The sequence below is a fragment of the Saccopteryx bilineata genome, chromosome 1, assembly GCF_036850765.1.
Source record: "Saccopteryx bilineata isolate mSacBil1 chromosome 1, mSacBil1_pri_phased_curated, whole genome shotgun sequence".
NCBI classification, from domain to species: Eukaryota; Metazoa; Chordata; class Mammalia; order Chiroptera; family Emballonuridae; genus Saccopteryx; species Saccopteryx bilineata.
The window spans coordinates 139,561,870-139,575,880 of NC_089490.1; the positions used below are offsets into that span (position 1 = coordinate 139,561,870).

At 49.1% G+C, this 14,011-nt stretch overlaps 1 protein-coding gene across 9 annotated transcripts in view; it reads right to left on the reverse strand.

The window, feature by feature from the left end:
- The window catches only part of GATAD2A (GATA zinc finger domain containing 2A), a 133,348-nt gene that overhangs the window by 2,982 nt on the left and 116,355 nt on the right, over positions 1-14,011 (reverse strand). For all 9 annotated transcript variants that reach the window (XM_066268337.1, XM_066268317.1, XM_066268299.1 and 6 more), the window contains 9 exons: positions 10,447-10,579; positions 10,191-10,322; positions 8,406-8,495; positions 7,268-7,399; positions 6,936-7,103; positions 4,557-4,836; positions 3,059-3,357; positions 2,317-2,391; positions 1,841-2,036 (listed from right to left, as the gene is read on the reverse strand). In XM_066268337.1, the coding sequence (XP_066124434.1) occupies positions 1,841-2,036; positions 2,317-2,391; positions 3,059-3,357; positions 4,557-4,836; positions 6,936-7,103; positions 7,268-7,399; positions 8,406-8,495; positions 10,191-10,322; positions 10,447-10,579 (1,505 nt within the window). The remainder of the gene's footprint in view (positions 1-1,840; positions 2,037-2,316; positions 2,392-3,058; positions 3,358-4,556; positions 4,837-6,935; positions 7,104-7,267; positions 7,400-8,405; positions 8,496-10,190; positions 10,323-10,446; positions 10,580-14,011) is intronic.

Genomic DNA, 14,011 nt, shown 5'->3' on the forward strand with positions numbered 1-14,011 from the left:
ATGAGGTTCTTAGCTGTTATATCTTACACATGCTGAGCAAAAGTATCTTTGCCTGGTGTGTTAAAATGCTTTCTGCTTTCCAGGAGACCTGAATTATTCTTCAGACAGATGAACACCTTTCTTCTCCTATCCTGTGGGAGACTGAGACTCACTGTATCACTTATACATGGTCAGCTACATGTATAGCGGGCTGTGCTTCTGTTGCACAAACAGCCCTATTTCCCCAGGTCTGACTAGGGTCCCTCTTTGATGGTGCTGCTTCTTCCTACAGGGATGCAACATGCACTCATGTCCACAAAATGAGCACTCTAACCCATCTCTTTAACTCAGTCTTTTGTGCCTTTCACTTTCTTTTTTTTTTTTTTTTTTTTTTTTTTTACAGAGACAGAGAGAGGGATAGACAGGACAGAGAGACAGGAACAGAGAGATGAGAAGCATCTATCATTAGTTTTTTGTTGCACGTTGCAACACCTTAATTATTCATTGATTGCTTTCTCATATGTGCCTTGACCACGGGCCTTCAGCAGACCGAGTAACCCCTTGCTCGAGCCAGTGACCTTGGGTCCAAGCTGGTGAGCTTCTGCTCAAACCAGATGAGCCCGCGCTCAAGCTGGCGACCTCAGAGTCCTCGCATCCCAGTCCAATGCTCTATCCACTGTGCCACTGCCTGGTCAGGCGACTTTCCCATTTTTTTTTTTTTTTTTTTAAATTTTATTTATTTATTTATTCATTTTAGAGAGGACAGGGCGAGACAGAGAGAGAGAGGAGAGACAGAGAGAGAGAAGGGGGGGGAGGAGCTGGAAGCATCAACTCCCATATGCGCCTTGACCAGGCAAGCCCAGGGTTTCGAACCGGCGACCTCAGCACCTCCACGTCGATGCTTTATCCACTGCGCCACCACAGGTCAGGCGACTTTCCCATTTTTGATGGACATAAATACTGAACTTAATGCCAGCACATAATTAAGAAATTTAAAAATATAGGATGGCCCAGGATGGTGTAGGGTTGTGCAAGAAAAATATCTGCCTGAGCATCTCCACATCCCCTGGATCATTCCTCAAATGTCTCTTCAGAGGTCCTTGCCGCCCGCCTCAGTTAAAATCCCATGTCCCCCCTCCTCTCTCTGTATTCTTGTTCTATTGTGCACTCTGTACTACCTGATCTGTCCAAGCCAGAGCAAGGTAGGAAGTGGCCTAGAGATCAGGGAATAAAGGACACCATCTGGGTGAGCAAGAAATAGTACAGCAGGAAAGGCATAAGCTAACAGTAAAAACAAGTGTTACCAGCCATGGCTAGTTAGCTTAGCTGATTAGAGCATCGGCCTGAAACACAAACGTTGTGGGTTCAATCCCCAGTCAGGGCACATAGGGGAAGTGACCAATAAATGCACATCTAAGTGGAATAACAAATGAATGCTTCCCTTTCACCTCATCTCTCCAAAATCGAACAATAAATTAACAAACAAACAAACAAAAAAGGCATCCCCTATGGCGGAGTAGAGCAAAACTGGTTGGCAGGGGTAACAGTGGCTGAACTGGCTCTGTCCCACGTTTTGGGTCAAAGGCTAAGAGTCTGAGTACAGAGTGTGGAGACGGTGAGGACGATTAGCATCTACCCAGGGATGCCACTTGTTCAGGGCATCCTATTTAGTGAACAGAAGAGATTTAGCTGAAGGCAGCTACTCTCAAGGAGAGTTCTGGGGGTTCAGGGCCCTTTGTGCCATTTCTCTTCACCACGCGCGCGCATGTGTGTGTGTGTACATCTTTGTTAAAAAAAATAAGGAAGGAATGGACCCAACCATGGCAAGGTCCTTACTTTGAACCCATCAGGGGCTGCCCACCTGTACTCAGGGGTGCCTTCTTCCAGTTGGAGGTGGCATTACCCTTGCCAGAGCTAACGGCTCTCTCGGAATGTCTGCCGATCCTACTGACGAGGGGTGTGGCTGAGGCTGCATTCTGCAGTTTGGGTGACTGGCTGAACGTGTGCAGAACACCTCGGGGCGCCGTGGCCGAGCCCCGGGACAGCTGGCTGGAGGCCTAGAGTGGAGAGAGGGTGCAATGACTCATCTGGGAAAGGAAAGGGCAGAGGGTGAGATGCTCAGTGCAGCCTTTCCTTGCTGTGGCTGACCTCTACCCACCCACAAAGGCACCCTAAAGTCCAAAATCAGGAGACCAGGTAAGTTACACTGAGGGAACAGGGGAAGGAAAGAGAAGAAAGAAAAATAGACAGACGCAGGCAGCTGATGTGGTCACGGTGTGGGGTATGAGGGCTGGTTGGTGGCGTGGTGCAGAGGACTCCCAGCACTGCAGTTCTGACCTGTAGCACAGCCCCGTTACTCCAGTCGCGGGCCTCTCCTGAGCGGAACGCCAACTTACGTCGGGGTTTTATGACCTACACAAATGGGGGTTGAAATCAAGGTAAGCACCATCTACAGGCTGGCCCAGGGTGACCTAGAGTGACCAAAGGGCAGCAGCTGTGGCCACATGAGGCTGAGTCCCCATAGGACAGGTCGTTTCCTGAGGGCAGTGTGGCCTCCCATTACGTAGGGACCTTGAGAAGATGTGGTCATTAGTAAATTACAAATGACTTCCAAAGATACAAAAAACTGCCAACAGGGCAATTTGTATCTAAAGGGGATGGGAAAGCAGAGCATTAAAAAAAAACAAAAAAAACCCTGGATTTCAAACTTCCTTCTCTCCTTAATTTAGCAAGAACATTTCTTCCAAAAGTCCTTTTCATCTTAATTATCTTAATATGGCTTTCAGAAAAGACCTTATAGACAAGAAACACTTGTCGGCTGGCACACAGAGTGTGAAAGCTACAAAATCTAAAGAAACTGCAAATTAGTATTTTCACCATCAAACACCACCATTAAATGCAATTTAGACACAGTTAACAATCAGGCAGATGCTTGCCGAGTGTGGAGAGAACACCAGAACATCTTGCCTGCTAATGACAACTTCCCCGCCAGAGAACAGGCATCTCTCTTTGAGGGTGAGACCCCAGTCCAGCTCCCAGTCCTCCAGGACATGGCTTTGGCTCCTACACAAAGACTCACCTGCTTCAGAGTGGGGTGTGGGGCAGTGGTGGGCTCAGTCTTGGCCTGCACAGGAGCTGCGCCCTGCTGCAGGAGACGCTGCTCGATCTCCTGCTCCTGTTGCAGTGCCTTCACAAAGGCAGCCTTTAGTCTGCTCGTGTGCTCCACCTTGAGTGCCTTCTTCTGGTTGGACGCCATGCAGTTCTCACACATGATGGCACCACCCTTCTCCTCCCGCCAGCGGCATGTGAAGTCTGTCTTGCACTGTGCACACATGTAGGGTTCCCGGGACAGCACAACAGCAGCTGACATCCTGCCCGCTGTAGGGAGAGATGGGTGGGCTCACAACCAAAGGAACAAGATGCCAGTCAGAATCTCCACCACCCAGGGTGCAGGACAGAAGAGGAGCAGTGCCCCGAGCCGTGTGGCCCAGTGGGTATTAAAAACCAATGCCTCAGTAGATGCCAACTGTGCACAGAACTAGCCTGACCTCAGGAAACCTTTTCAGGCAGAAGCTTTGGAAATGCCATGGGTAAGGCATCCTTGGTATGAACTCTCAAAAATGTTAGCACCACAAGCTTAACTTCTCCCAAATGCCTTGCCAACCCACAGTGCTGGATGGCGAGGCACCTCATCCTAACTCGGCTTCCCACCTGTCCTTCCTATACTGGCCTTGCAAGAGCTCTTTTGCCAATAAAATTAACTCATCATAAGACACCAAAAGGAGCCAGACATACCCAGTCCATGTCAGAGTCTGCCAGCCCCTTTCCTATTCCCCTGGACCAGTTATAGCCATGCCTCCTCCTCAGCTCTGAGCATCTGAAAAGATCACACAGGAAGAGTTCAGGCTGGCTGCTCAATAAACTTCACTACTAGCTCCATCTCAGGGAACAACAGTACAAGTTCAGTGTTTGGCAGAGGCCCCCTAAGGGCCCACATGGCCTCCACCTCCATTTCCAATATTGTCTTTGATCACTATCTTGTTTATGCCCTTTTATTCCTAAAACTTCCTAACATGAAGGTACACTTTCCAAACTGATTCCAAGGAAGGTGATTTAGTGAGTCTGGCTCAGGTATAGGTATCAATTCTCCCATCTTGGGGGCTCCAACACTCAAGGCTCTGGTAAGTTCCACCTCTATGATCACTTCCTGTCTGGGAGCAAAGCCTGTCATGCCAGTCTCCTGAAGGCATTCTTCTTCACTACCTACCTGCCTCACAACACACCAACATCAGTGCTATTGCTTGTCCCACTGGGCCACACGTGTGGGGATCTTGGGCCTCACAAGGACCTGACTTCTCAAGAGGCCCTAACAGGAAATATGCCTGCAATGTGTTTAAAAAACTATCACCTCACAGCAAGCAGAACTGATGACAAAATGTCATCCATGATATCCAACCTCTAAGACAGCTCTGGGTACACCACTGACACACAGATGTACTATACATTGAGAAAAAACCTATGTAACAGAAACTTCAGTGGCAAGAGATAAAAACAGCCCTAGCCCAGGACCCACTCACCTTGCGTCTCCAGCAGGTTTTGTACCACCTCCTCCAGGCCGACCAGGTAGATAAATTCGTTGTTGGCGGCACTGGGTAGGAAGTTCATCTCTGGGGCAGGGGGCTTGGGCGGGGGGATTTCAAGCAGCGTCTTCTCCAGCTGTTTTCGCAGTGCGAGCTTGGCGGCTGCCTGCCGGCTGGCTGGAGAATCACCAGAAGTGACCACGGAGGTCACACTGGTGGGGGTGGAGTTGCCCTGAGCAGAGGTGGCTGTCGTTCCTTTCAGTGAAGCTGGGGAGGGCTTTTGGGAAACAACAACCTGGTCAGGGTGCTGGGGGTGCCCTGCCATGAAGCAGGCCCTATCACTGCAAGCAAAGCCCAGGTCAGCACCATTAGCTGCACTAATAAGTCCTTGAGAGTGAAATTCCAAACTGCCTGACACCTGTGAGCAACAGGCAGAGGTAGCATTAAACTGTTCACCCTATGAGATGACCCATCATATACACACACTTGTTGAGGCTCAATTGAAATCCAATAAACCACACACACTTTAAATGTTATTTGCTACATTTTGCCTAAAGCACACTCATGAACCAAACCATCATCAAAACCAGGTCAGTGGGTACATTCTCGTCAATGGCCCCATGGCACCAACCCAGACAGCATGACCACCATCCTGGCTCTGCAGCCTGACCCTCATCCTCTCAGCACAGGTCTGGACAGCCTCCTTCCTTGCAGGGATGCAATGATGGATCAAGTGGCACTTGTGACATCTCCTTTGTGAGCATCTTTCTGTGTGTTTATCTGGAGATGCTAATGTTTTAGTCAGCTCACATGTCCTCACTGGGGTTTCAGGAGAGCAGCCCCTACACCAGCCACTCGCCTCTCAACCTCCGCTATTCCTGCACTACTGTATTGTCTTTGGACCCCAGTGGCCTAAGTTCCATAGTCTCTTTGCTCCAGTCCACTCACCCCCAGCTCTGTCAAGTGCTCTCACCAAAACCTGGAGCTGACCACAGCAGTGCCCTTAGCTTCACAAGGCTGAGGACCCTTTTGGAAATCTGAGGAAAGCGGCATACATCATCCCCAGGAAAATGCACATACCTGGTAATTTGCTATACTACATCACAGGGCTCAAGAAGCCCAGGATGCTTTCCCAGGACCTCTACACTCACAGAGGATCTGAGCCAAAAGAGGCTCACCAACACAGAGAATGCCAGCCATTTCAGCACCTTGGCCTGGCCAAACCCCCACTGACCAACCAGACAGTTTCTCTCTGACTCCCTCTTCGGTTCCCACTCCACTTGGAGAACCCGTGCCCCCTGCCAGCTCCACTGTTGCTGGCCTGCTCTCCATCCTCCCGGCATGCTGAGTTGGGAACAGGGTCTGGCACCCCAGAAGAATCTAATCAAGATTTATGGGGTAAATGAACTGCTTGCACAGATCAACCTTTTATTCTGCCAGGACATCCCTACATGGTAGCAGGACTATATCTGATTCCAACTTAGAGGAGGCAGGCAAGAATATACCAGGCCAGTGAAGGCAGAGAAGCTGACTTGCCCATCAGCAAAAAGCCCCTGCAGACCCAGTAATTTTATCTATCAATGAGGTTTTGCTTCCTGCCTGCCAACTTCTTGTTCCATCTTCCTGGCTCCACTGGGTGGGAACAGCCCCATCCCATCTCAGAGGCTGTGTCCAGAATTGAAGGGACTCGTGGATAAGAATAGATGCGCTGGTATTGTGAGGACATTCGTAGACACATGTTCCTCACGTGCTGTCCCTGCAGGGGGAAGGGCAGGGAGGGCTCTGGTGCCCCCCAGCCATCTCCAGGCTCATCAGACATCTCACCTGACCTCATCTATCTCCCAAACCCTGCCTCGCCCAACCCCTCAGACTCCCTAAGTCTTGGTTCAGGTCTGCACTCCTCACTCTCAGCAACTCTCCATATCTGGTATGTGGCAGATTCAAACACAGGACTCCTGCCTGTGATCTTTATTTATTTTATTTTATTTTATTTTATTTTTTTAATTTTATTTATTCATTTTAGAGAGGAGAGAGAGAGAGAGAGAGAGAGAAGGGGGGAGGAGCTGGGAGCATCAACTCCCATATGTGCCTTGACCAGGCAAGCCCAGGGTTTCGAACCGGCGACCTCAGCATTTCCAGGTCGACGCTTTATCCACTGCACCACCACAGGTCAGGCTCCTGCCTGTGATCTTCATACCTGACAGACCCCAAGGAGCTCAAGTACAAACCCTTTAGGTATGGGGTATATAAGGCCTCACCTGGCTCTGAGGGAACAGGCAGGTCACACTGCATAACCCCACTGTATCCCAAGACCACAGGCCCTTTTAGGAGCAGCTGCATGGCACACTCCCCACGTTGGCATAGCAGAGCCCTCACCTGCGGGATGTTGACGAGCAGACTGGTGTTGGGGACATTGGCGACACGGATAAGGCCCTGCTGAATGATCCTCTGCCCCTGGATTTGCACATTGGGCACAGATGCCCGGGGGGCCAGAAGAAGTGGTGGTGGCCCCGTGCTGGAATGTTGTCTGATATTGTGGATTTGCTGTGGGATGGGGACAAGACAATGAGGAACAATGGAAGAAGGTATAGGCAAAGGGCTAAAATCCACTGTCCCAAGCCTGAGGACTAAAAAGTATCATTCTTGCAAGGTGAAAGGTTGCTTTGGGCTGCCTGGCCGTACTCCTGTCCCAAGGATGCCCTACTCACCTGGGCCCCTCTGACAAGTGGAGGCATGATGACCTGTGAGCTTGCCTGCATCCCCAGCTTTGAGGACACCTGCTGCCCACCACGGACCAAGGGAGGTGGGATGACACTGCCAGGCATTCGAGTCGAAGAGGTCTGTCAACAAAACCAACCCCCAGATCTTACACAGTTGTTTTAAACAAAGGTTTGCTTTTGGATTTTTTTGCTTTGTTTTGTTTCTTGTTTTCCAAGTGAAAAGAAGGGAGGCAGAGAGACAGACTCCTGTATGCACCCCAACCAGGATCCACCCAGCAACCCGTTGGTAGCTGATGCTCTGCGTATCTGGGGCTCTGCTCACAACTGAGCTATTTTTAGCGCCTGAGGTGGAGGCTCCATGGAGCCATTCTCAGTGCCTAAAGTCATCCTCAGTGCCCCGTGGCCAAAGTGCTGGAACCAATCCAGCCATAGCTATGGGAGGAAAAGAGAGAGAAAGAGAGAGAGAGAGAGAGAGAGAGAGAAAGGGGAGTGAGGGGGGTGGAAAAACAGATGATTGCTTCTCCTGTGTGCCCTGACCGGGAATCAAACCCAGGACATCCACCCGTGGGCCGATGCTCTACCACTGAGCCAACCAGCGAGAGCCAGTTTGTTATTTTTGTAAAAGCACATTCTCATTAACAAAAAAAGAAGAGAGCAATAAAAAAAATACACAAAAACAAGGAACATGAACTCCAACAAGAACCTTGTAAACCAATTAAGACACAGACCCCACCACAGCAAGAGTCCAGCCAACCAGGACTGGAGCTGCTGCTTGCTGGTATGAGCTGGGAGCTCAGGCCTGTTTGAGGGGGAACTGGGACCCTGTCCAGATCTCAGTCCTGTGGCTGGGAACAAGAACTTTGCCTGTGAAGAGAGGAGGCTGGAAGTCTCACTGGGATAAGACCCCAAGACCATTGGGAGACTCTGGATAAAGGAAGTCCAGTCTGTCTAGGCATTGGTGTGATGTGATTTTTATTTTTTACGATGTCATTGGTGGCCTAGTTTGGGAACATGAACGTAATTTATTCTGGGGCCGCCAGCAAAAAAACCTCACCCAGTCTAATCAAAAGGAATAGGCAGCCTCTTGCAGGGCTGCTCAGGAGACCGATGAAGAGGGAACACTTACCTGAAGTGATGGCTTGCCTGAAGGAATGGTCTGGGTGCCCCGTACAAGTGGGGGAGGGGTGGTCACTATGCTCCCAGCAGAGCCTGTGGGCTGCAAGAGAGCAGGACACTCAGAAAATTAGCCACCAGTCCTACCCCCTGCCCCACCATAATTCAGATGGAGTAGGATGGGTTTTTTCTTCCTTTTCTAAAGGTACTAAGCTCAGGAAATTTTGCTTCTAGCCTGTTAAATGACTCTTATCTATCTGCATCAGGAAGTGACACGTTCAAAATGGGCAGAGGAGAGGTTTTGTTTAGTTTTTACATTTTATTTATTGACTTTTAGAGGAGGGAAAGAAAAAAAAAAGTTGCCCTGGCCAGCTGGCTCAGCGGTAGAGCGTCGGCCTGGCATGCGGGGGACCCGGGTTCGATTCCCGGCCAGGGCACATGGAGAAGCGCCCATCTGCTTCTCCACCCCCCTCCTTCCTCTCTGTCTCTCTCTTCCCCTCCCGCAGCCAAGGCTCCATTGGAGCAAAGATGGCCCGGGCGCTGGGGATGGCTCCTTGGCCTCTGCCCCAGGCACTAGAGTGGCTCTGGTCGCGGCAGAGTGACGCCCCGGAGGGGCAGAGCATCGCCCCTGGTGGGCGTGCCGGGTGGATCCCGGTTGGGTGCATGCGGGAGTCTGTCTGACTGTTTCTCCCCGTTTCCAGCTTCAGAAAAATACAAAAAAAAAAAAAAAAAAAAAGAAAAAGTGGGGGGGGGAGAAACAGGAAGCATCAACTTATAGTAGTTACTTCCTATATGTGTCTTGACCGGGCAAGCCCAGGGGTTTGAACCAGCGACTTCGGTATTCCACGTCAACGCTTTACCCACTGTGACACCACAGGTCAGAGAGGAGAGCTTTTACAGCACTCACCACCCCCTGGAAACTCCTGACATCATCCTGTAGTTCAGGTGCTGGCTCTGCCCTTCAGGAGGCAGGAAGAGCTGACAATGGGAAAGGACCTAACTCCTAGACAGATTAATGCCAGGAAAACAACATATTCCACTAGGGAAGGGGCAGTGACAGACTTGGGTCACTTTACCATGTCTTCAACAACTGACAAGAAAACAAATAATAGGCAGGCTCTGTCCACTCGGAGATTAACAAATGCCAGGCCACAACAAATGAGTCTTGTCCCATCTTCTTGGGGATAAATGTTCTACATACACTGTCAGCCTTCCTGCTGACATGTATTCACTTTTCTGGTTTAGTGGCAGTGGTTACAATAAAGGCAGCTGCATCATCAACCACGAACCTTCCCAGAACTCCAATAAAATAAACATGAACTTGCCCTACATGGTGAGCTGTGCTCAAAGCAGCACCACAAAGAGTCTTGGGCACTAGAGGAGACAGAAGGAGCTCCAGGACAGGGCCTCTGTCCACAACCCCACTGCAGCCTCTGCTGGCCAGCACAGTCATCCACAATATAGAAGGCCTTTCTGGAAACAAACTCAGGAAGAGATCTGAATTTAGAAGTGTGCTTCCAGCAGCCTTACACATCTATCTGCTTTCCCACTCTCCTTGATGCTTTTACAGGATGTAAGTTTTATGTACTCATATCTGGAACATTCTAGACCAAGGAGAACTCTGATATTCTTTTAGCTAAATCCATAGTGAAAATTTGAGTCTCCAAGTTTCTATTCAGACCTTGGCCCTTATGCCCCCAAGGAAATCTGTCCCCCATGACCAGCCTGACCAGCCTTTCCACCCCCAGCTCGTAAAAGCTTCCATTGACTGCTGAGGAAGGTAAAGACTTGCACAAACCTTCTGGGCAGTGGTTTCCTTTTGTATTTGACTCTGCCGCAACTTTTTCAATAAAACGAGTTTTGCTTCTTCTAACCGTAACTCTTCTTTCAGCTGTTTAATCATCCTTTCTCGTTCTTCAGGACTGCTTTTCTGCAAGTGTAAGAGAACAGGGTTGAGAGGGAGGTCTGGAGGCCAGGAGCACAGGCCTTACTCGTGAGCTGCACTCAGGGATGCCGTCGGGTGGTGTGGTCCCCAGCATGGGGACAAGGCTCACCATGAGGACCTCGGTGCTGGTCTCCTGCATGACCTCTTTCGGAAGCCCGTTCACCCGCGGGCTCACAGGCTGCTCACTGTCGGAGAGCACAATCACATCAGGCGAGGGGGCTCTCTTCTCGGACTTCATGTCACTGTTGAGCAGGGATAGTGGTTGTTACCAGAGCACTCTGACTCTGCTGGACACTGTTTTCCTGAGCCCCATACTCACACCCTCCAGATGCCCAGATTTAAACAAAGACACAGCAAGGAGGTGGCAAGCACACTGCTCTACCAGTGGCAACCTCTCTCTTGTGTCTTCCCTGATGGGCTCCCCACAACCCTCCCAGTATGCCTTCTCTTACTGTACTCACCATGCAGTACCCCAAACCACCAGTGAAGGGCTGTGCCTCTCCCACTTGGTTCTATTCTTGGTGCCCACCTGTGTCTCCAAGGATTAGAACACCTATATGTCTGTGGATGACACAGACATTTTGGAAAACACCACCACTCTTTTCTCTATCCTGTGGCTAGGCGTTGAATTAAAACCACTTGGTCCTAGCACTGGCTGGATGGCTTACTTAATTGATTAGAGTATCATCCCAATGTGCAGAAGTTGCCAGTTTGACCCCAGGTCAGGGCACATAGTTCCTGTTTCTGTCTCTCTCTCTCTCCCTTCCTCTCTCTCTAAAACCAATAAAATAAACATAAAAAAATAAAACAAACAAATGGTTGGCTGAGGCTGCCTGCTGGATAGTCCTTTCTGGGCCACATGTGGCCTCTTCATACTTCCAGTGGCAACGTGGCAATAGTGGCTGCATGTTTTGAAATAGATAGAACATGGAACACATTTTATCTTGCAGATCTGGGTTCTTTTCATCCACCTTATCTCCTCAAAACTGGTTTCCAGCAAACCCCTCTCCCCATGCTCTAACAGCAGGAGGACTAGTCCAGTGCCAAGGTGACCCCTGCCCATTGCTCTCTCGCCCCTTATCCCAATCTTGACCAGTCACAAACCCCCTAAGATTTGTGCTGAGGGCACAATGTAAACTTTCTCTTAAGATCTGGTCTCAATACTTCTGATGAAAGGAACAGATTCTTCTTTCTGTCTGCAGCAAAACTAGCAAAGGAACAAACATGTCTGCTAGGTGGCACTGTTACCCAGAGAATAAACTTGATGAAGTTAACTAGGAGTATTATCTCAAAGCTGTTCCACTCCTTCCACTATGTATCCCAGCTAAGCAGAAACAGTTATAGATTAAAAATTGGTGCTTAACGGCCCATTAAACCAAGTTTTGTTCCTGGTAGTAAGCTGCATATTCGCAAAGAACCAGACGCTGAGAGTTTGCCGACTCCCCCTGGACCCCCAACCTTGATCCAGGCTAGTCCTAATCCCACCTCCCAGAGCTGCATGGCAGCTGTACCTTAACACTCCAACCCTGATCTGATTTAGCCAGCACAGCTGCTAGTTGGCCTCTCACAAGAGACCAGGGTAGTGGACAAAAAGGCACCCATTTCAAGGTATACAACCCCTCACTGGGGTTATCAGCCCACATTCTCAAGTCCAGAAACTGGCTGCTGTTTATAAAAGTAATCCAGGACATCTCGCTCAGGAAGGTCTCAGTAAACCAAAAACCAATGCAATTTAGGAATTGCCGCTTTTTCAAGTCTCTGTCTCTGTTGGCTGCCCAATCAGACCAAAATCAACTTCCAAGGTGACCATGGACTCCATTTCCAGGTTTTCTGGATGTGCATACAGACACCAAGAGCATGCAAGGCCCCCAGCACAGGAGCTGTGGCACTGGCCCCTGCCCAGGTGGGCTCCCAGGTGGCTGTACACAAGCAGAGCAGCAGCTCAGGCAGAACCACACCTAGATTTACAGATTGTAGGCGCTTCCTAAGAAAATGTGTGCTGAGACCAGGGTGATCTACAGGGATTTATCACTTATTTTATTGAGAGCATGTACTTCTTCAGAGGGTGAGATGTCTTGAAAAAAACAAAACAAAACAAAAAACTGAAATTTGCCTGAGGGAAGAGAGCAGGGTGAGGGAATGAGACCATCTGGAAGCTGAAGCTCCCAGAGATAGCCACTCTGACCACAGCATTCCCAGGTCCCCCACCTTGGACTGACATTAATCAATAACTCGTCCAAGAGATGACATCACCTCCTATCAAAGATCACTCAGCATCCCAGCAGGGAGTGAACCTCCTGTATGCTAATCAGGCCACCCAAAAGTCATGTGACAAAAGCAGTTCCTTCCTTTGTCATGTGATCCTTTAACTGTGCCTTCCAACGTGAAAACCATGGCAACAGCTAGTTCTTACCGGTTTGTGACAAGCAGCCTTCATTTTGAAAAGTAAGGTAGGGCTCAGGTACTGTCAGAAAATGGAGGCACCCAAATTCACCCTGGAGCTGCCAGGTTGGCAGGCACTTCCCGTGTGTGGTGCCCACCCACATAGACTATAGTATATTATAGAGATTGGGTCACCTCTTCAAAACTTTCCTAAGCTCCATCTTAAGTAAAGATTCTTCAAGTCTCTCAGTTCCTTCCCAGAAAGTTCTTTTAATTCAAGGAAAAGAACACCTCTCTTTGATACAAGACCAAAATCAACATGGGCATTCTTTTTTAGAAATTGTTTTAAATTACAGAACCATTTAAGCTAGGAGAACAAAAGCAGAGGAAATCTAGCACAACATGCTAGGGGGACAGTGGTATGGCCAAGTGTACTTCCTTCAGTTCACGGCAGCCACCCAGGCACCAAGTTTATTTGGAAGCTATATAATTTCAGGGCAAATCTGATTAAGCCCATCCTGCCCATCTTGGGAAACTTTATGTAAAATACTATGATTAAAAGATTTTTTTAAAAATTGATTTTAGCCTGACCTGTAGTGGCACAGTGGATAAAATGTCAACCTGGAACACTAAGGACACCAGTTCAAAACGCAGGGCTTGCCCCATCAAGGCACATACAAGAAATAACAACTACAAGTTGATGCTTCCTGCTCTTTCCCCACCCCAACCCCACTGCCTTCCCCTCTCTCCTCTCTGTAAAATCAATAAATAAAATCTTAAAAAAAAAAGATTGATTTTAGAGAGACAGAGAAAGGGGGGAGGGGGAAGAGTAGAGAGAGACAGGGAAGGAAGGGAGGGAGGGGGAGAGAGAGAGAGAGAGAGAGAGACAAGGAGAGAGGCATTCGTTTTGTTCCATTTAGTTGTGTATTCACTGGCCGCTTCCCGTATGTGCCCTGACCAGGGCCTGAACCCACAACCTTGGTGTTTTGGGACAATGCTCTAACCCAGTGGTTAGCAAACTCAGTCAATAGAGCCAAATATCAACAGTACAACGATTGAAATTTCTTTTGAGAGCCAAATTTTTAAAACTTAAACTGTAGGTAGGTACATTTCTTATCGAGGTAGCGCCCACATTGGTATTTTGTGGAAGAGCCACACTGAAGGGGCCAAAGAGCTGCCAACCAGGGCTCTAACCAACTGAGCTAATCAGCCAGGGCCTGTGTCCAAATGATTTTACCTGACCTATGAAAATCCCTGGAAGCAGGCCAGGCTCTTATCAGTGAAAATGGTCT